Here is a 23188-nt window from a genome sequence, read left to right as displayed (position 1 = left end):
TGTATAATTGTAAGCGGGCTGGATGCAATCACTGGCCTATTCGTCCCCTCAACCAGCAAGCTTTCAACTCTAGTTCCTTCTAAAGATGTAATCTCAAAGTTCAAAAAGCAGCAAGGATTAGTCTCCTAACTCTCACCTCTATGTCTCATCACCACAGGCCCTCAACAGCAGCCCTAGGGGTTTAGGGACCCCTGCAGAAAAATGGTAACACTTCTGGGTGCCAGCAACACTAAGAACATCAGGCTACTCCTTTGTAATGTGGAGGTGGGTGGCAGCAGCAGCATAGCTAACAAATTATGACAGTAATTTATAATCCACCCCCTTTCTCACACAGTAATGGGTTCCAACTTGTGGCCAGCTGTTCTCTTCACAGTAGTTGTCTCCAACTGCCATGGAATCTTCAACGCCCAGTGATCTCACCCCAGCCACAATCTGGGGTAACGCTATTTAGGGGACCTGCTTGGGGGGTTTCTTATTATACACAATAGGAAAAAAAGAAAACAATGCCCCATTCTGAATTTTAACCTTAGGTTTTGTATTTTACTTGAGTTTCTTCGCATCACCTACAGGAGAACAGTCCAAAAGCTTTCCCCTGACAGAAACAAGATTACATTTCTAAACCTCTTGCCTGCCAAGTTAAAAGCAGAAACAAAGAGTCACTTGTAAAAATATTTAATCATGCCCTTCCAGATATCAGTGTATTTTTAACAAACATTTCCAATGCAAATGCATAAAGGATGATGGAATGTAGGAGGAAAATTGGGGATTGACTGACAAAATTCAGACTGCAAAAAGATTGTCAGTAAAAACACTACTCCTCCCCACAGCACCAATTACCACTTACCTTTGGACTGTCTTGTTTAAATAGGTTTGTGCTTGTAGTGGTATCTCTGTGTTTCACTACTAATCCAGCAACAGATGATAAATTCTTTTGGACAAAATGGGTTTCCAAATTCACAAAAATAGACAGACCACCAAATGGCAGCTTCATTTCACTGATGCTGTATACCTACAATAGCCAAAAGTGCTTCTGGCACGCCTACTGCTAAAAATACTATACAAGTTATATGATGCATGTATATATATTTGAAGATTGCAAGGAACGTACACATGACTTTAGGGCTCACAGTTCCCTAAGTCAATGGCACTTAATATACTTTATTAATACAAGCATTTTGTCCTCAGGATCCTCTGGCACTTTGCAGTATTCATTTTTTTAAATTATAGAAAAGCCTTTTACTTCTGAAGATCTTGTATCCAAAAGCCAGAACAGACCTTTAAGTATGGATATAAATTAAAAATCCTTAACTGTCCCACTGTTTCATTTTATAGATGATTGAAATCGTAATTTATCTGAGGTCCAGACGTATTGGACTATCTTGTAGAGATGCAATATTTGTCTGACAGTGACTTCTGCAAATAATCTGGGAAATGGATTAAAGGGTGAAAGTAAGTCAGTTCAGATAATAGTCACCCCCAAGGTTTTTCCTCTTACACCAAGACATCTATTTAGCCTCCCCAGATTCTAACTGACACTAATCAGTAGAACTATTTCTTGCAACTTGTTTGTGAGAATGATCTGTATCAGGATTACCAGGCTAACTACACCTCATACACTTTGAACTTTTTGAGTACACCCCCTCTGGGCCTCAGGCAATTCTCTTTTTCTTGGGGTGAAATCATGTTTCTCTCCTATTCTCAGACCAGGTGCTAGGTGGCAGTAACCTCTGTATCAACTGTGATCACCTTAGGTCTGACTTCGGCTGCCATTCTATTCCCTCTGGGGCAATGACAGTGATAATTAGTGACCAATCAGCTTCTTTAAAGCAAAGTATAATTTATTTAGACCAAAACCATTTCAGATTAAACATTTTAAAAACTATAAATCAGAATAAAGTCCATGCCTATTTTCTCTTAATGCTTACCATTCTGTGAATCTCAGAATCCCCAGTTCCTCTGGGCTCCTTCCTTCCTTGGTTGCTCTATACAGCTTGTCTGCTTAGACAGCTCGCTGATAAGTCAACCCCCCTGCCCACACAAGCTTTTTAACACTAAACTTTTGATCTCTAGTTCCCAGCCTGGCAAAACAAGATTTACGGCATGTTGGAGACTAAATGTAGGATCCCTATGTCTAACACCTGGCCTCAACTGTCCTTTTAGTGTGTATGTAGGTATTCTTATCTGGGAAGTCATTGTATTGCAGTCCTGTACAGTTCCCATTGAATTCCAGCATTATAGGCATATAAAACATTCTACTAAGACCAGTGCAAATTAGCACAATGCTTTCAGACGGCAGTCTTATAACCCAGTACAAAAAAATCATCCCCTCACTGACCTAGTCAGATATACATTGTTCATACCATTATTGCATATCAGTATTCATAGATCAAGATGTAGCAGTTCCTACAGTATTCATAACCATAGTACATATCCACTGCACTGTCAATCTGATTTTGGGAGCTGAGGGACAACAGGAAAGGAGTCCTTATAGGAGTTGAACATATACTGCTTGAAACCAAAGCAAGTCTGTGGCAGCCTAATATATATCTTACAGTTTTATTCTAAGGGCTCATCTACACTTGGAAATTCAATTTTGATAAATTTTCAGATAAGCCCTAAGAAAAAGACTTTGATGCAGGATAGAACTTATTACTGGATAAAGACTTTTTTGGTTTGTGAAAGGCTTGGCTTACAATTCAGAATAAAAGCGTAGTCCATATCAATCAGCTATGAGGAAAAGTATGTAATAACTACAGTGCAAGGGACCCAAAAATTAAGCAAGTCTCTGCCACTCAAGTTTAGTTTATATCAATAACAGGCCTTAATCAGAAGAATGCTGTCTGAAAAATTCAGTACTTTTAAAAGACTTATATTTAATGCAAACAAGATTTTAACTTTTATTTTTCCTTTAACGTGAAAGATTTTTGTAATCTAGAACAAGTAAAAATTTGCTATATTACATACAAAACCAGAAAATTATAATTCAATATTAAAAAGCAGTACAAACACAATATAATGAAAGTTGCAATCCATAGGGAAAAATCTATGCTTCAAATGATTATTGCAAATATAGCCTTGTGTAAAAGGTGAACAGCATGAGAAAAAAAGTCATTTATGCCCCTTTTAATTTCTTTATAAAGTATAAGTGTGGCATGAAAGGTCATTTTTTCTAAGCGTTTTCTTCTTTGCACTAGATATTTAGTTCTTGTCTAGTTTAGAATATTCTGTGGACCACTGGGAGCTAGTAGGATCATGACAATATTACAGTACAAAAGTAGTAAAAATCTTACTGAGAAGTGACTTTTATTCAGACTTTAAAAATTTAATTTTGTTAACACCTACTTAATTCAATCATTCAATGGTTTGGAGAAAACAAATCTTCATTAAAGATTTAATACCCTTGTGCCTTCAGTTAAAGGCAGCTTTCAATATACAGTGCAAATCCTCAAAGATTTCTGGCTGTTGTGGATGGCCCCTTTGACTGTGTCAGACCTCTTACTGGTACTGGTCTTAAGAATCGCATTCTGGCTCACAGAAGTGCTGACTGACTGGGACTCGGAGATAGAAGGTCCCATGGAAGACCATGCTTAATACTTCTATGTCAAAAACCAGCAGAATGAATATATATAAAGCCTTTCAATCCTTCTTTCTATACTGTAAGGAAGGAAAAATGGGTACTATAAAACTTTTCTGCCCTTTGTTTTTTAATAACAATTTTAGAAGAATTGTTATAAAAATCATGCATTTCTAAAAGATTATATAAAAAACCCACCAATTTTTGCATATCATTCTTCAGATTTTTCTGATTTAAGAGGATACTTCCTTATTAAATAATTTTTCATAAAAATCCAAATCTGTGAGGGTTAATGATGGTTTTACAATCTTCAGTGATTTTACAAAATGCTCATGTTTCACACAAGTTGCTTCAAGTCCATTCTCTTGTAATGCCTGCAAAGCAGCCTTAAAAAAAATACAAACAAAAACCACACGATTTAGAGAATTTGAAATGTTTTCAGCTTTATCAGGAGCTCCGACGTTACAAATCGATCTTTTCAAAACTTAAAAATAAAAATGAACTTTATGTCCAGTGTTTCGACACAGTACTGTATGATTCAAGATAAAAAAAACCAATAGGTATACATTACATGAAGTCAATTTATCAGATAATACAAATGTTAGTTTGCCTTCTCTATTCTTCTATTCCAAATTCAGTTAATACTTTTTAACTCACTGCATCCAGTTGATTGGGATAGAAGACATATCCTTGGTCACTTAATTCTTCAGATGTTCTATCTAATCTCCCCCTTCCTCAAGTATTTGTGGACACATGTCTCTTGCCCTAGGCTTTTTCTTCCTGATTTATCGATGTTAATTTCAGCAATAAATTCTATAATGTGTAGTACAAGGAAACAATTTATCTGGATTTTAAGTAAGGCTTTGAAAAGGAAAGCAAGAGGGTAAGTTCTGGAGCAAGTACTAGAGTAGTCCCTTACTCCAACTAACCTGTAAATTTTGTCAAAGAAATCCATCAGGTTTGTTTGGCATCATTTTATTTTTTTTGTAAATTAACCCATGTTGCTTATCATTCACTCTTTTAAATGCTCCCTCTGCTTCAATGAGAGAGTAAACAGAACCCAGCAGATTCTGGTAAATGCAGGTAAGAGGGGCAGAGCCACTTTGGTAGCATGCTCCCAAGATGCTCTCTGATTTTTGGAGGGGCAGGTCTGGAATACAGGAAGAGAAGGCACTCCTCACAGCGTGCTCATCTCCCTACACACTGGATATGTGCCTAGGTTGTTTCTACTAAACAGGAAATAATTTAGGCTCCTTACTTGCATTATTTGAAGGTGTTTTTGAGCACTGTGTGTTTGTCCAAGGATGGGAGCTCTTGACAGGAAGAGAGGGATTAGAACTATCTTTCTGCAGGACTGGATTTACCCTCCTTCCCAAAAATCTAAGTTAGTAAAGTTGCATCATCTGCCTTCTCCATACCATCTGCTGTAGGGAGAGTTTCCAGGCTCCACAAACTATCTGCTTCTTTTGGATGCCTCCACAGGAACAATTTATTCTAAATTTGCACCTAGTTCAACGTCAGTACTAGCAGGTCCCTTATTTACTGGGTGTATTTTATTGGTACAACATATGTTTTTCACTCAGCTGGTATAAATTTTTTCACATCTGTCTTACCCTTTTCATTAAAAATTGAGGAAAAGTACAAATGTCTTAGAATATTCTATAATTTGGCCTCTCTCCATCTAAAGTATTCACTCACAGCTTACTTCACTGATTAAACAAAAAGCTCCTTACCTCCTTGCAGAGATTTTCAATATCGGCTCCAGAAAAGAGTTTGGTTTGAGCTGCTAGGTATTCTAATGACACATCAGAATCTATTGGGATTTTTTCTGTGCAAATTTTCAAAATAGAAAGCCTTCCCTATGATACAAGCACATTACAAAAGACAAAGGACAGTCACTTATGTACTATTTGTTTAGGCCTATTTTCTGCCACCTTTACTCATGTTGACTAGTACTTTACTCTGCAAGTTCTAAACTCAAATATACTACAGTACAGTAACACCACACAATATTCTGCTTGTGATCAATAACTGCCAAGAAACAAAAACTCAGTTTACCACAGAGTAATCATACGATGCATTGAAGGTGGACAGTAAGACAGCAGTTGAAAATATTTACTGGCAAAGCTCAATAATGTATAATCAATAATGAATAATCAATAATCAAACTTGACTTGAATTCTGAACGCTAGCAGTTTGAATGAAAATCTAGTTGGGTTGCCAGGTATCTTACTGGTCTGTAGGACACTAAGATATAGTTTTCCGGCAATATCCTCACTAATTCCAACAATTTTTACATCATCTCACGATTTCTTAAAATCATGAATCACTGGATCTTGCTGCCCTTTTTTTTTTTTTTTGGTTTTCTTTTGTACCTTTGTGCTCCCGCCCCTAAGCTGGTACAGGCTATCTGAAGAACTAGAATGCAAGACAAAGAAAACCACAAAAGAATGTAGAATGCTCAACTATCTATGCTATAAAAAGAAAAGGAGGACTTGTGGTACCATAGAGACTGACACATTTATTAGAGCATAAGCTTTCGTGAGCTACAGCTCACTTCATCAGATGCATCCGATGAAGTGAGCTGTAGCTCACGAAAGCTTATGCTCTAATAAATGCGTCAGTCTCTATGGTGCCACAAGTCCTCCTTTTCTTTTTACGGATACAGACTAACATGGCTGCTACTCTGAAACCTATCCATGCTATGTTGGCTGTTGGTGGTTTTTTTTTTTTTTTTTTAGTAAGGAGTTGGCAATACTATAAGCAGATCTCTCAGCAATGCTTATGGTTAAGGTTGTCTAATACTTTCCATTCTAAGTCACTTTCTTCAATTGCTTACACCTTTACCCACATTTTAACCTTTTGGACTGAAATATTCCATGTTTGCCCTCTGCTTCAGGCTGACTTTTTCTAGCAAGTTTCAGAGAAACAGTTCAGTTTCCAAGAACAAGGCTAGTACAGTAACTCCTCGCTTAACGTTGTAGTTATGTTCCTGAAAGATGCTACTTTAAGCGAAACAAAGTTAAGCAAATCCAATTTCCCCATAAGAATTAATGTAAAAAGTGGGAGGTTAGGTTCCAGGGAATATTTTTTTGCCAGACAAAACTATATTTTATACACACACACACACACACACAGACAAAGTGTTAAACAATTTAATATTGTACACAGCAATGATGATTGTGAAGCTTGACTGAGGTGGTGAATTCAGAGGGTGGAAGAGGGTGGGATATTTCCCAGGGAATGCCTTACTGCTAAATGATGAACTAGCACTCAGCTGAGCCCTCAAGGGTTAACACATTGTTCTTAATGTAGCCTCACTCTCTACAGGGCAGCATGAATGGAGGGAGGTGAGACAGCATGGCAGAGACATACACTATGTGTTTGTGTGTGTGTGAGAGAGAGACACTCACATTACCCCTTTAAGTAGACTGACCCCTCTCTAAGTTCACTGCCTTTTTAAGTAGATCAGGAAAGTTGCGACAGCAGCTGCTGCCAGCAAGCTCCTTCTATCCTGAGCCCTGTGGTGTGTGTCCCCCTGCTCCGTGGAGATGCGGGTACAGGAGTGGGGGGGGGGCAGGAGCAGGGGGACACCCTGACATTAGCACCCCTCTTCTCTACCCCCCCTGCACAGCAAGAAGGCGGCTCCTGGTAGGAGCTCCAAGGCAGAGGGCAGGAGCAGCACATGGCAGTGGGGGGAGGGACACCTGAACTGCCCAGTAACTGCACACAGGGAACTTAGGGGAGCTGATAGGAGGGCTGGCGGACCACCCTGGTTCCGAGCCCCCACCAGCTCCAACGGGCTGCTCTTTCTGTAAGCAGTGGACAAAGTAGGCAGCAGCCAAATAACATAATAAGGGAGCATTGTGCAACTTGAAACGAGCATATTCTCTAATTGATCAGCAAGCTAACAATGTAACAACGTTAACTGGGATGACTAAGTGAGGAGTTACTGCAATTTAACTGACCTACGCACAGGCAGTTCTGGCACTTCCTAACTTCTGAATGCTTGATTTTGCAAATATATCATCATCAAGCATTCAAAAGTCAGGAAGTGCCAGATATGCCTGTGCCTTGGTCAGAGTGTCTGAAGGGTGTACGTTTTTATATACATTTAAATGCTATTTTATAATCCAGGCTGCTTTCATATTTATTTTAAAAGCTGGACATTTAGTAGTTAATCTTCAGTGCAAACAGTTACCCACTCTTACATACATTATAGTACTATAACTCTTTTTGTTGTTGTTAAGAAACAGTATACCTACAACTTCACACCTCTACTTAAATTTGTGTACAGATTTATAATGCATTACCTTCTGATCTGGAGGTGGAATATAGATGATCTTGTCTAACCTTCCAGGGCGCAACAAGGCATCATCCAACTTGTCTGGTCTATTTGTTGCAGCAACTATCATGACATCTTTGTTCAAAACTTCTTGAAACTCTAGCTTAATGAGATTATATATGCAGCAAATTAGATGGGTATACAGTGTTTTATATGCTTTGGGCTACAGGACAAGTATAATTTGTAAGTGTCAACTAAGAGGAGAAAAAGAGAGGCAATACAATGAATAAATGCATATATCCATATGTAGTCATATTCCTTTTCACTACAAACCTTTCTACTTTGTGTAGGCCAATATACCAATATGTAATACAATGAAGAAGAATCAATATCCATTCTGGTAATGCATATGGAACTTTCTTGTGGTCAGAGTCTAGCAAGATTGCGTGTGTCAGACTGAGTGCAGAGATGATGTAAGATGGTGATGGAGGGTTCTTCAGTATGCCAGAATGGGGGTGAGGATGTAATTTCACCACCTTGAAATCCATTTTAACAGCATAGCAGGAGCATGTTAGCTATGCCCAATGTTGTATGTAAAAGAAAATATTGGGTACTATCAAGAAGCTGACAAAGGCAGCAGAAAGGTAATGTTTTAATCTGTGAAAGCCAATGGTTTAAACTTCTGGAGCACTTTGGCAATAAAATCTACCCTTCTTCCTATATATGCAAGTGTACTTACCTGTCTCTCCTTTTCGTTTTGTTCTTGACAATCACCTTCAAGCTGTAATTTATTTCCTCTTCTCTCTGTGACTTTAACGCCAACACCATCTAATTCATTAAGAAGGACAGAAAGAACCTTCTCTGGGGCACCATGTCCAGTTTTGCAGGCTGATCGAGATCCTAGCATAGAATCAATCTCATCCAGGAATATTATTGCTGGAGTATGTGCTCTTGCTTGGCGAAAAACCTTTTATTGGGTTCGTAAAATAAATTTAAAATGTTGTAATGCATGTATAAGCTCCACCATGTCAACTGAAAACACTAGTTATATATTTTCTATACTTTTACTTAACTAATTCACTTTAAATAAGTATTTATTTACAACACTCAGTGGAGACCAGTCTGGTTTACATTTACTGTATAGCAGACTCTAGGAGCCTAACCTAATACTAAGATAAACCAAAGAACAAAAAGCCATACATAATAGGTAGATTAAAGAAATGAGTTTGAAAAATAACTTAGGGACATATGCTCAGCTGACGTAAATGGCAATAGCTCTTCTGAAGTCAATTGAGCTGTATCCGTTTACACCAGATGAGAATCAGCCCTCAAAGTCTTAAAAAGCAAAAACATAGGAGTGATGGTAACTCAGAGTAACAGCCATGTTAGTCTGTATTCGCAAAAAGAAAAGGGGTACTTGTGAAGTGAACTGTAGCTCACGAAAGCTTATGCGCAAATAAATTGGTTAGTCTCTAAGGTGCCACAAGTACTCCTTTTCTTTTTATAGGAGTGATGAATACTTTATACAAAAATAAGCAAATTATACATCATATGTGATTAAAAACCAAACCTGAGACAAAATCTTCTCTGAATCTCCAACGTAAGGTGAAAAAAGGTCAGCACCACTAACAGAAAGAAAGGAACAATGGCAGCTTGTGGCCACAGCCTTCACCAGAGTGGTTTTGGCACATCCTGGTGGCCCATATAGGAGAATACCCTTTGGCTGACACAGTCCCATTCTCAAAAAAGCCTGAGGAAACTTCATAGGCCATTCAATACTCTGTAAATACAGAAAGGATGAAACATTTGCAGTGATGTATCTACTGACACATTAGCCAGTAAAACTATTGGATACACTACAGCCCTTTACCTTGTTGCATTATCACAGTGGAGATCAATGGACATACTCCAATTTGACCCTCTTTGTTATAAAAGAGATAAGGCAGTGGGTAGGGCATTCTCTGAGAGGGCACATTGGTTGACTAGAACTCACTTTCCCTTTAGTCTGAAATAGCCAAAATGTATAGATTCTAAAGCAGGGGCTGGCAAACTTTTTGGCCTGAGGGCCACATCGGGTTTCCAAAATTGTATGGAGGGCCAGTTAGGGGTGGCTGTGTCTCCCCAAACAGCCAGGCGCGGCCCGGCCCCTGCCCGCTCTCCGATCTCCCCTGCTTCTTGCCCCCTGACAGCCCCCCTAGGACTCCCGCCCCATCCAACCCCACCCCCCCATCCCCGATGGCTCCCCTAGGACTCCTTCCCCATCCACACCCCACTCTTCCTGTCTCCTGACTGCCCCTGGGCCCCCTGCCCCTAACTACCTCCTGCTGCCCCATCCAACCCCTCCTCTCATTCCTGACTGCCCCCCTGGGACTCCTGCCCCATCCAAACCCCTCCTTTTCCCTGTCCCCTGACTGCCCCCGGAACCCCTGCCCCTGACTGCCCCCCGCCACCACATCCAACCCCCCCTCCTTCCTGGCTGCCCCCCCAGGACGCCGCTCCCATTCAACCCCCCTCTGTTCCCCGCCCTCTGACTGCCCTGACCCCATCCACACCCTGTCCCCTGACTACCACCCCAGACTCCCCTGCCCTCTATCCAACTCCCCTGCCTGGAGCACCGGTGGCTGGCGGTGCTGCAGCCCTGCCACCCAGAGCACCAGGACAGGCAGCCGCGCCACCTGGCTGGAGCCAGCCACCCCACCGCGCAGCACAGAGCAACGGGTCAGGCTGCGGCTCTGCAGTTGCGCTGCCATCCAGAGCATTGCGCCGGCAGCGCAGTGAGCTGAGGCTGCGGGGGAACAGCAGGGGAGGGGCTGGGGGCTAGCCTCCTTGGCCAGGAGCTCAGGGGCTGGGCAGGAGGGTCGCCCAGGCCGTAGTTTGCCCACCACTGCCCTAAAGGGTTGAGGGTAGTTGGAATGAGATGGGCATATGCTGAAGCAGTAACTGCCCTCTACTGGCTGATGTGTTAATTTGCTATGGTATGCTCCTGGGTGATATATTGAGATTGTAAATTTAATTACACAAAGTGCTAGAGCCTGTGTATAGGCAATTTTAGTTTGATTTAAGAAAATACAAAAATGTGTTTTAATATTTTAAAGTAGTTAGGAATAAAATTTTAAATATGAATTAAAGACCGATGCAATTCCCATAAGAACACTTTTCAATACTGCACCATATAGAACAGTTTGAGGTAGACGGGAGAAATTATAGTTTTGTTTAAATGTATTCTGCACTCTACCTGTTTTAACTTTAATTTTACATCTTCAAGACCACCAATTTGTTCCCATGTAACGGGTTTAAAGTCAGTTAGTCCAACACTGCTTCGAAAGGAAGATGGCTGAATTTTTTTAAAAGCTTCATGGAAGTCTGCCAGGTTAATCAACATGTGAACTGAATCCTGAAGAAATACACAAAGAACAAATACAAAAGGAAAGCACTGTTTCTCCTTTGCGTTATTAATAATTTACATAGCTCCATTAGATGTCCACAGAATTTTTACAATTTGTCAAATGTAACTGACAAAGAAGAGAACCCCTATACTAAAGAGTTTATGTATGACAGACAAGTACAAACACATACCAATAAAATAGTGTGCATTCATTGTGGCTGGATACATTTTTTGTTATGGCACAGGGCTGGCCTGTAAGAAACTGTAAGAAACTGATGTTTGAGAGAGTATCTTTGATTTTCTCCTAAATCTACTCTACTTCCACCATATGGGACTCTAGTGAGGGAAGCTGCTGATAAACCCAGGGTTTAGGGTCACTACATACAGGATTCCTAGTTCTCTCTCAAATATGAGACAATGGTCCCCATTTACTCACGTACCTGTTCCAGTAAATACAGCAGAATGCATTTAGATCGACTATATGGGCCAAAGGCATTAACATAACCCAGTCACTGTCCAACATTAAACAGTGTTAAATAAGGTCTGGGGTTTGCTATACATAGACCTCAGCCTGTTTAGTACCCTGGCACATACTCCATTAAAAATCCTTTTAACCCTTAACAAAAGAAAGGAAAAACAGTTAAAGCATTTGAAATGTAAAATATTACATAAGGCTTTCATTTTAACAGCATCTCTTGCTCCCTTTACTTTTAGCTGGAGAAAGTCTTCAGATGGAGAATACCCTTTTTTGACAGTCTTTTAGATGATATCAAAGATGGCAATAACTGTCCTTTTGGGGAAAACAGAAGTTAGTTGAGATGGGCTGGAGCTGCTGTTCTTGAAGTTGGATCCCACCATCGCGTCTGGGATTCAGCTGGAGTTGATATAGGTGATGATGGCATATGGGTCCCTCTCTCTGGCCCAGATCAGGGTCCCAGGAAATAATAGGGATGATAGCCATTATGGTGAAGCTTGTTCTAGTAACTAATTATTCTTCACAAAGTCTCTTTCTTTAAAGACCCACAAAGGAAACTGTGTGGAAAATAGCCCATCCATTCATTATTTTGTCCACCAATTAGGCCTACTTTCTGACATACCAATTCTGGTCTGTTGATTTCTGGTTTCATACTTTTCTTGTTTACTAAGCATGATCTTAATACAGTCCTTGAGTTCTATTAGTAGGCCTTTTTGTTTGGACTAATTCCGTCTGTTTCCTATTCATAACTTTTCCCATCAAAATTTGTTGTTATAGGCTACTGTGATCTCTTATGAATTTCCATGTCCTTTTTAGAGTTAAGCTCACAACTAGGGTAAATTTGTAGTCCCAACCACCACAACATATCTCCTCACCTCAAACATTCTATAGAATACAGGCTTGCAAAGATCTTGGATTATGGATCTATTTTTCATCCTCAGTTCATGCTAAATTTCATCAAAGGCCAGGCTGATCCCTGGTATTGTTCAATGTTCTCCATATTCTTCTGGTCTACATTAGCAAACTCTAGCCATAATTCACCACCAATGCAGTTCCTCAAATGACATCTGAGGTAGAAGCTTTAAGGTAGACAGGACTCAGGTGTTTCCTACCATGTCACCTAAAAATGCCCCACATGAGACCTGTCTACACAACTAGTAGCTTCCATTGTTGCTACCATCAATGATGACTTAGGGTTACCGAGTTTGTTAGTATAGCCAGGGGTTCTCAGGACAAATTTTTTAGTGGCCTCAGAGTGCGGCCACCAACTCTTGCTGGTGGCCGCTGTTAAAATTTTAACTAAAATTCCTAATTAAGTTTAGGAAAGAGAAATAAATATACACATATACATGTCCAAATCATTCCAATTTATTTATGTTGAGATTTTTTGCAGACTCAATAACAAAAATAATGTACACTTGTCTCTATTCTTTATTGGAACTAAACAGAACAGAAACATGTTCTTGTCTTTTTTCTTCTTGTTTATTGTGTGCTTTGGGTTGCTTTTTTAAAGACTTTCTGGCTAGTGAGTCTGCTGCTGTGAAAAGTGATATTAACAAACATACAAATAGCACTTTTCACAGCAGAAGACTTACTCAGCGCTGGCAAGCCCAGGACAAATTAAGCCCTGAATAGGTAGGTGGGTACGGTGGCAGTGGGGGCCAGAGGAATGGGGAGAACGAATGGAGCAGCAGTGGGGAATGGATGGGACACCAGGGAAGGTGGGGAACTCACTAGCAGCCTGCTCCTCCAGAATTTCTCTCTCCAGAAGGGAGCAGGACCCAACCCCTGCTGGCAGTCTCAGGGGAGGGGCCACTGCTTTGCGGCAAGAAAAGCCCCTGGTGGCCATATGTGGCTGGTGGCTGCATTTGAAAAATGCTGGATAGATACAGCTCTACAGGCAGAGCATGAATCTGAGGGACACTGTATTCTCCACATCATAGTGGAGAAATTCAGCACAGGGCTAAAAACCCCACTGTCTGCGAGCTATTGGACCTTCTTCCTTCCCTCCAGTGGAGAGTTTCCTGCAGCCTGGCAAGCTACCCCCTATATTATGTTTGCTGAAGTCTACAGATTTCATAATAAAACTTAATAAGCTGCACTTTGCAGAGGAGTTGGCAGCGTACACAGCACAGAGGTCAGCAATTTGGTTTATTTTTTCTTTGTCCATCTTTTGACAGAAGGGCTGCTTCTGTCAGGGCTACTGGGCTCAACTTTATTTTAATGATCATTTTCAGTTTTTGTACAGGATACATGGTGATGGAGGTTCTATAAATAAAATGTTCCCCTGTTATCACCACCTGGGGAGGAGGGTAAAGTGCTCCAGCATCTCCCATAGATTCTACGATTCCAGAGATATTCTGGATCTCGATCTCACAGAAGCACTCCTTGACTTCTTTTCTGCCCCTCCACTCCACCTTGATGAACAAGGGAGCAATCAAAGCCTTTGCTCCCCTTCTCCTAGCAGTCCTGACTGAGGGGGAAGAAAGATTAACAAATAATGCTTCCCTGAGACCTAGATCTACAACATCCCAGAAACATTACTGCAGCACAGTAGGGAATTGTAACTATTCTCTTCTGGCCAATATGTTCATGCAATATTAGACACACAAAATAAGTCTCTATTTGTGCAAACCACAACACAAACTACTAAATCACTCACCTTATTAAGGAACAGAATTTTATATACATTGCCTGTAGCTTATAGAAGAGACCTTAGGTGGAAAAATGTATACAATTTGCTCTTCGATTAAAAACAAAACAAAACAAAACTTACATTCTCTCCCTTGTACAACACTAAAAAGCTCATGGAGAGAATAAAGATATTCCACATCACCTTTTCACTCAAGGAAATGGCAGTCACTTGATGACTGGATTGAAAGACAGAAGCAAAGCTTATAATTACATCTATAACATGTTTTCTAGCTTATCTGAATATTATTTGAATATTCTCATCCCTGAATTATTCATTTTATATATTAAAGTAGAGTGATATTAGTGTGGAAAAAGTGATAAATGTGAATAATGACATCTTTCTGGTTTAATCTGACTCCTTACCAAACAGCTGTGGAGGACAGCCTGCATAGCAGCTTCTCTGCAGAGTGCTGTAAGATCAGCTCCAACATATCCAGTTGTCATTTCTGCTAGGTTAATCAAATCAACATCAGTGGAAATAGGCATATTAGAAGTAATCAACTGTAGAATAGACCTTCTCTGTTTAAGTGTTGGTGTCCCAATGATAACCTAAAATAAATACAATAAATGGAAATTTATCAGTGTTTTGCTATATTTCTCTCTCACTCTTTAGCCTTAGGTAAGTCACTTGTGTTGTCTGTATCTTAGACTCCCTCATGCAAATTCTCCTCTTTTCACATTGTTTCACAAGGGACTAATTAATGGCTCTATAACTCTGAAAATATAAAGCACTATATGAGTACTTTTCATTTACACTTATTTAATTTTCCAGGTTAGTAGCATTTCAACAAATAGATGTTTTATAAAAGAATGCCACCTAGTGTCTAAAGTCATATTTGAAAGATGAATCAAAAGAAGATTTAACAGTGAAATAATTATTTCCTTTCAACATAAGAACACAAAAGCCTAGTGCAGTGGTTCCCAAACTTGTTCCACTGCTTGTGCGGGGAAAGCCCCTGGTGGGCCGGGCCGGTTTGTTTACCTGCGGCGTCCACAGGTTCGGCCGATCCCAGCTCCCAGTGGCCGCGGTTTGCTGCTCCAGGCCAATGGGAGCTGCTGGAAGCGGCAGCCAGTAGGTCCCTTGGCCCACGCTGCTTCCAGCAGCTCCCATTAGCCTGGAGCAGCGAACCGCGGCCACTGGGAGCCAAGATCGGCCAAACTTGCGGACGTGGCAGGTAAACAAACCGGCGCAGTCCACCAGGGGCTCTCCCTGCACAAGCGGCGGAACAAGTTTGGGAACCACTAGCCTAGTGATAACACTTTTCTATTTAAAAACTGTACAGGACACAAATCAGATTAAAAAAACCCAAGGAGAACGATTAATCTGTGCCCTGTTAAATAAAGCTAATCGCTATAAAATTAAGTAACACATGGAATAAACAAAGAAAATATGACTGCACAAAAATGTAATTGAGTAGCACAAAAAAGGACCAACAAGCCCATAACTATAAAACTGAGTAGAGAATGTGCATAAATTATTGAAAACCTGCTAAAATATTATCAAAATTGTGTATTTCACTTGTTAATAATGCTGTCCAATCCTGAAAATTTAGATAAAAGTGTGAATGCAGTACAGAAGAATTTATTAAATTTGAATTGACTGGGATAATCTTTCTGAATTACTGATATTAGGCCATGATCCTGGAATAGACCCTTGCATCGAGTTTGTTGCAGGTTCAAGGTTTTAGTGAGTACACAGACAGACAATAAAGGAAACAAGGATGCATCACTTTGCTGACTGTATTTTTTGTCAATTTATTTTGACAACTGTAAGTTAGTATTTGATGTCTGAGAGAGATCCTAAAACACAAGCAAAGGTGATATATTTTGTAAAAATAATCAAATTAGTACATTAACTAAAATGAGCTCTCACTAGAGCACTCTGCTATTAAATCTTTCATGCGAGGGGCAAAAGGTGTCAATTTTGTGTGTGAATTACCATGGTTGTACCTGAACATCGCCACTTTATGCACAGTCCAAAGAGTCCCTAGAATGTACTACTTTTACATTTTAGAAGTAGATTTAGTGCTTACGAAAGGTGCCACTAACTGACAGAAGTTAGTCTTGTCTATCTTAATACATTATTGCTAATACTGTCCGCTCTTGCTACCACCAGCCAGCTCAGCTCATTGCTCCCAGCCAGGTCTACACTAGAAGATTTACTGGTACAACTCCTAGTCTAGATACAATTTATACTGGCAAAAAAGTACTTTTGCAGTCGAACTTATACCAGTTCAACAAGCAAAATGATGAACAGCAAAAGTACTTTTATGCTGCATAACTGCACGTACACTAGGGTTTTTGCAAGTACAGAAAGGTTGTTAAAATAATTCACAACTATAACCAATTTTGTTGATAATATGAGTGTAGACCTAGCCTCAGTTAATCAAGTTTCATTTGCATGGCATCTGATATCATAGGACTACTAATTCAGCAGGTGTCCATTGAGACTTCCTAGAAAAACAGGGTATAGATTCAGATTATAAAGCCACTGTGATCATCCAGTCTAACCTCCTGTATAACGCAGGCTTCTTACAGGACTTCCCTGAATTCATGTTTGAACTGAAGCAGTTCATTCAGAAAAATGTCCATATCTTGATCCAAAAATTTCCAGTGATGGGAGAATCCACAAAAATTTTGATAAGTTGTGTCAATGATTACCCCTGACTGTTAAAAATGTATGCCTTACTTCCAGTCTGAAAGTCAATTTCCAGACACTGGATCATTTTATGCCCTTGTCTCCTAGATGGAAGAGCCCCCCCTTTTTTTGGGCCATGTAGAAGCTCATAGATGGCAATCACCCCTTAACCTCACTTTGTTAAGATAAGAAGATTGAGCTACTGGACTTTATCACTATAAAGCATATTTTCCAATCCTTTAATCATTCTGGTAGCTCCTTTCTGAACCCCTTCCAATTTATTAACATCTTTCTGAAATTGTGGACACCAAAACTTCAGTATTCCACAAGGAGTTGCACCACTGCAAATTACAGAAATAACTTCCCTATTCATATTCAATATTCCTGTTTATACATCAAAGGATTGCATTAACCCTTTTGGCCACTGTCATACCAGGAGTTTGTGTTCAGCTGATTATCTACCATGACCCCCAGTCTTTTTCAGCTACTGCTTCCCAAGATAGGGTCCTCCATTCTGTAAACATGGCCCTGGTTATTTATTCCTAGATATATAATTTTACATTTGGCTGTATTAGAAAAACCTCGTACTGCTTGCTTGTGTCCATCTTACCATGCAATCCAGAGCAATTACCTGTCCTCTGCATTATTTATAATTCTCCCAACTTTTATGTCAGCTACAAATTTTATCAGTGACAACATGAACCAACCCCTGTGAGACCCACTAGAAATAAACCTGATCGACCACGATTCCCCATTTACAGGTTTCATAATGTAATTGTCAGCTAGCCAGTTTAATCCATTTAATGTGCGCCATGTTAATTTTGTACCATTCTAGTTTTTTTTATCAAAATGTTTTGTGGTACAGTTAAATGCCTTACATCAGTTTAAGTTCATGTTTAGTAATATAACCTTTAATCAATGATATAAAAAGCAAGAAGGGGAAAAAACTCTCAAAGCATCATTATAAAGCAGCAAAAAGGTAACTTTCTTCTCCTTTGTAGGTCACTGATCTACAGTGAGAAATAGGGCATCAAACCCAATCAGCCGACATGACACTGCAGAACACTATCACTAGGCCCTTCTTCAGCAATTTTTCAATAGAAGAAAGATAAATGGTATTAAAGCATTAGAACAAAACATGAGGAACAGGCTATGCTCACCTCTCGGTCAAATCTACCATGCCTCCTCAGTGCAGGATCTAAGGCATCAGGCCTGTTTGTCGCTGCCATGATGACCATCTCATTTTCACTGCCTATGCCGTCCATAAGTGTTAACAATTGAGCAACAATACGATTTTCAGAGATGCTGTTTGAACTTCCCCGTTTAGGGCATAAAGAGTCAATTTCATCAATAAAGAGAATGGTTGGTCCCTCAGTGGACAATTCCCTGCCTTGTTCAAAAACTCTTCGCAAATTCTCTTCACTTTCTCCAGGCCTTGAGCCATATATAGCTGGACCACTAATGAAAAGCAAATATGCCCCCACTTCCCTTGCAACTGCCTTTACGAGAAGAGTCTTCCCCACACCTGGAGGGCCCACCAACAGTACTCCACTACGGACAGAAAGACCCAACTTCTTGAAGGTTTTGGGAAAACGTAAAGGCAAAACAATCATCTCTTTCAAAGAGCTGCCCAAATCATCCATTCCTGCAACTGAAATTTGTGCAGTGTCCTTTGACAAGTGTCTGTACCATTCTAAAGTGACTACCTCCTTAATGTTTATATTAGTTTTGGGAGCTATCAGGCCAGCTTGTTCTGTCGAAGCATCTACAGCCAGTATTTCAACACACACCACTGGATTTCCAGGAATTGGGGAAGCAGTAACAACATGGTGAAGAGAAACATACACATTTCTCAGTAGCTCTTTGACTGTCTCCTGTAGTGTTCCTTCTGGGGTGGATTTTTTCACAGTAAGGTTCTTAAGGACCACTTTCACGGTTACTTTTCTCAACCGGTGGCAGGCCAAAAGCTTCAAGTGACAGACACTCAGGGTGAGACCTTTCAACTTGCTTGCAGCTAAGCCTGAAGTTTTGCATTTCAGATCAAGCTGCAGGTAACCATCAGCCAAATCATTTCTGGGCCAGGCGGTGCACAAACAGCAGCCACCAGGAACCGTGATCCTAAGTGGGGACCCGAGCCTGGCTCCCAGAGAGGATAACGTGGCAGGTCCCATCCTGCATCTTTGTGTGCCTTCGTCCCCTGGGTCTAGGGGGAGCAGCTTCAGGAGAGCAGCCGCCATAGCCGATATTACACAGGGGTGACGGCGAAACACGTGCAAAGCGAGCCCCCTCGCCACCACAGCCGGCCGCCGACGTAAGGGCGAGGATCTTACGTGTGCACGGCACCCTGTGGCCAAGGGCGCTCACTCTCCAACGCGACCCCTCAAACCACCCGCCCCCGCGGGGAGCTGGCCAGGGGGCACTCCCCACCCACACGGAGGCTGCACTGGTGTCCCGTCCACCCCCCGGAACATACAGGGGAGCCCCCAGCCAGGCACAGGCAGCTCGCTGCCCCCAGACCCGCCGCCCCCACGCCTGACAAGCCCGGGGATGGCGGAGCGCGCCCCCCCCCCCCCCCCCCCCGTTATATCGTTACAGGCGGGAATGGAAGAGCTGGGCGGGTTCTCGAGCCCACCAGAGACCAGGGCACGTCGCGGGAGCAGAGCTGCGGGGCAGCCGCAGTCGAGCGGCTGAGCAGGTCTCTCGCAATGAGGAGACGCGCTCGGCCTGGGGCCGACCGGTCGCTCACCAGCGCCAGGAAAACATTGGCTTCTACCGCCTCCGAGCTATTGAGCATGCGTCCTGTCTGCGTCACCGCCTCGCGCATGCGCCGAGCCGCACCGCCTCAGCCTCCGCCCTGCTAGGGAGCCGCCACCGCTGCGCGCCGGAGTGGCATGGGGAAGGGTGGCTGTGTGTGCTGCCGTTTAACGCGCCCTCCCGGCAGCTAACGGGACTTCCCGCTCTGCTTCGCTCTCCTGTTGGCCCCAAACACGAGCCCTGGCATGCCTGTACCCCGCCACCCCCTCAACACCCCCGTGGCAGTGAGAGACGTGCCCCCGGGGAGTGCCTCTCCTCGCTCGCCCCGCTGACACACCCCTCAAATGACCTCCCTGCCTCGATCCCCCGGTGGGGATCCTGTGCCCAAAGAGCAGCCCCTGCTGTGTGAGAATCGCCTCCCCTAGTGCGCCGCAGGGTGAGAGCTCGCCTCCACCCTTCAGAGGGGCGCTTTGTACCTCAAGCCCCCCCGGCTGGGGTTAGACCTCACTCACTTCCAGTGCCCCCTCAGTCTGTCCCCATGCACTCTGGAGGGTAGGGCAACGCATTTACCAACGCCTTCGCTCATGGTTTCTGGGTCAGAGCAGCTTTAGTTCCAGCTTCAGGGAAGTGGGAAGCCATCCAGATGTCTGGAAGCTGAAGGTAGAGGTAAATAGTACATCATAATGAGTCCAGTAATTAATAATGCAAAGCACATAAGATATATATTAAAGAGAAGAAGAATACATCGCTGACTAGGAAATAACTGACTGTTTAAAGGGAATCGATTCTCTAGCCTTCTGCTCTACCAATTATTTATTTTTATTCATAGGTCTTATGAAAAGGTATCTAGGCTTGATAGAATCCAAACTAAAAGCATGCTCCTGCGAACTTCAGTCTGTCAGTAGCTTCATAATGTTCCATAAGGCTACTCTTGTGAGTAAAGATATACTTAGAAGGAACGGGGCCTAAAATATAAAACAATATTTAAAAAATCATCTCGACCAAATGCTTGGCCAGATAGAAACTGGGATTTGCAGCATACCCTAAAGGCAACCAGCACTGTAATTCTGCAGACCCACTCTGTTATGTGGGAATTCTTGATGGAGAAAGTCCTGTACTAGCCCAGTCCTGACTGAACCGAGTGACTAAATCCAAAGTAATTTCAGTGGCTTTGGATCAGGCCCTCTGAACAGACCTGCCTCAGCTAACTGTAAATGTTAGGCAGGAACATAGTATGAAAGGTGATGGCTAAGGCAGGAGAAGTACAGCATCTTCTCCCAGTTATTGTGGGAAACTGGGAAGCTTTCCCCTTCTAATTAATTCTTGCTTGAGTAGTCCCACCTACTCTCTCTTGCACTTTTTTCTTTTTCAGTTCCTGATCAAATCCCCTCATTTGTCTTTATCTTATTTTCTGTCCCCCTTTTGTCTTTTTTGTATCAGTTCGAGCATTTTTTCATAGCAGACTTTTCAATGCAAGTATGTACAAATATTTTTTATGTCGTGCAGATCTACTACTTGAAAAGTGAGCCATTTGCTGTGAGTCCGATTGCCAGGTTGGCAGGCCAGGAACTGTCTGAAGCTTGCATTCAAAGAGGTAATATTTTTAAGCCCAGCCTTTTAAAAAACATCCTGCGGGGGGGGGGGGGGGGGAAGGGGAAGGTTTCTGAAGGAACATCATATTTGAACATGAACTTCTTTGAGTCCATATTCAATTAAGAAAAACAAACAAAATATTCCATTTAAAACGGCAACAGACCTAGTTCTGAGATGGAGAGATTTCCAAATTGGCAGTGGCAGATCCTCTGCTTGGTGTTAAAAGGTTGTGTTTAGGAAAAAAAGAGCATATTTGAAACCAGGCACTATGGCCTGTGTTCAAATATAGTTGCTCTTTAGAACAGACTTCTTGTAACATCTGGAAACTCTGATTTCTGATGACAAAGAAAAACATCTGCAAACTCTAATCTCTAGTGGCAAAGAGTTCCAAATAACAATTGTTAAAATTGTTGACTTTGGCTGCTATTCACTTTAGTGGGAGCAAGGTCAGGCCCTTTCTTGTTGATTTTTGAATGATGTGTGCATGGATGGGACGCTTTATTTGTTTCCATTAAAATTTTAACACTGAAAATGCATGCGTCGCTATACTATGTGGAAAACTGGGTAATGGGAATTACATTCAGTTAGTAAAACAATATCATAATAATGTTTTATTTATGTTAAAGAGTCTAGAAAAGAAGGAGAAGATGGAGAGAAAAGACGGGGGAAAATCCTCAACTAGCCAACCAACCAAAAACAAAATAAACAAAAATCCCCTCATTTGTTGCTGTTCCCATACCGTAAGTCATGATGGTTTTGGGTTTAATTAAAAATCTATACGTATATATCGACAGATAACCAAGGTCTGTCACTACCATCCACTACAGTTGTGTCTCATCGATGGTTCTTAACCAAGATCAATATTAGTATGACTGCAGCTCCATACATGACATACCTTATGAAAAGAGGAACCCTTGGTCTGTGTCCTTTTGAGCAAGACTTCCAAATCAGGGTTGTTTCCTTATTTTGGGATGGCCTATGAAAAATCTCCCAAGCAATGGTCTAAGACTTACATAGCCTTATTAAAGCCAGAGAGAGAGAGAATAGCATATTAAAACAAATGAAACAGTTTGCATAACATACCACACTCTACAACATTCAGGAAGGGAAGAGCACTTTTGTTTTAGTTCAGTGAATAAAATATATCTTTCATTTTCTCAGAGACTTTCTTCTTCCTGTCTGTTTCTCAGCCTGCTACTTATTCAGATAGTATTCCATAGACACCCAGTGGGCTCTGTGTTCCAGTAATCTTGTTCCTCTTATTCTCCTTCCTCCTGATTAAATCTTCATAGAATCATAGAACTGGGAGGGACCTCGAAAGTTATCTAGTCCAGTCCCCTGCACTTGTGGCAGGACTAAGTATTATCTAGACCATTTCTTACAGATGTTTGGAGATTTTTAAGAGTAGGTTAGACAATGATGGAGACTCCACAACTTCCCTGGGAAATTTATTCCAGTGCTTAACCATCCTGACAGTTAGGAAGTTTTTCCTAATGTCCAGCCTAAGCCTCCCTTGTCAATTCATTTGCTACTCAAGGTGTTTACAGAGTTCATTTTTGTGTCTAACAAATAAACCAGATTTTAAAATCTTTAAATAGTACAGTTTTGATGTAATGTGATAATTTGTCACTTTTGTCTTTCCATCCACTCTGTCCTACACTTTGCTGTTGCATCCTGTTTTTATTTAGGCTCTTGATCTCGCAATTGGAGCTTCATGGGAGGACCACCTTGTTTCTCTGGACCCCCATTCAAGCCTTGGGCTCCAGTTGTGTAACAAACTCCATGAGGGT

General features: G+C 41.5%; 1 protein-coding gene and 1 long non-coding RNA gene across 5 annotated transcripts; one reads left to right on the top strand and one right to left on the bottom strand.

Annotated features, from left to right (window-relative positions):
* Positions 1–374: 374 nt before the first annotated feature.
* Positions 375–19522, bottom strand: AFG2B (AAA ATPase AFG2B). Of its 4 annotated transcripts, XM_073303978.2 has the most exons (9): positions 18212–19522; positions 14777–14962; positions 11095–11253; positions 9430–9639; positions 8599–8826; positions 7888–8022; positions 5308–5433; positions 3773–3960; positions 375–1424 (listed from the first exon to the last, which is right to left on the bottom strand). In XM_073303978.2, exons 1-8 carry the CDS (start codon positions 19286–19288, stop codon positions 3808–3810), a joined length of 2274 nt encoding a protein of 757 aa, XP_073160079.1. In that variant the 5' UTR covers positions 19289–19522; the 3' UTR covers positions 375–1424; positions 3773–3807. The 4 variants fall into 4 exon arrangements, with proteins under 4 accessions (XP_073160079.1, XP_073160078.1, XP_073160081.1 ...); XM_073303977.2 differs by having other exon boundaries at positions 375–3960; XM_073303980.2 differs by lacking the exons at positions 375–1424; positions 3773–3960 and adding an exon at positions 3972–4103.
* Positions 19523–19924: 402 nt separating this feature from the next.
* Positions 19925–22493, top strand: LOC140894971 (uncharacterized). Its single transcript, XR_012154014.1, has 3 exons — positions 19925–20471; positions 21312–21399; positions 22025–22493. It is a non-coding gene; the product is annotated as an uncharacterized LOC140894971 (long non-coding RNA).
* Positions 22494–23188: the final 695 nt, after the last annotated feature.

The sequence above is a fragment of the Lepidochelys kempii genome, chromosome 10, assembly GCF_965140285.1.
Source record: "Lepidochelys kempii isolate rLepKem1 chromosome 10, rLepKem1.hap1, whole genome shotgun sequence".
In the NCBI taxonomy this organism is placed as follows: Eukaryota; Metazoa; Chordata; order Testudines; family Cheloniidae; genus Lepidochelys; species Lepidochelys kempii.
Note: the sequence above shows the minus strand (reverse complement) of the source record. Positions and strands in the feature narration are given on the sequence as shown.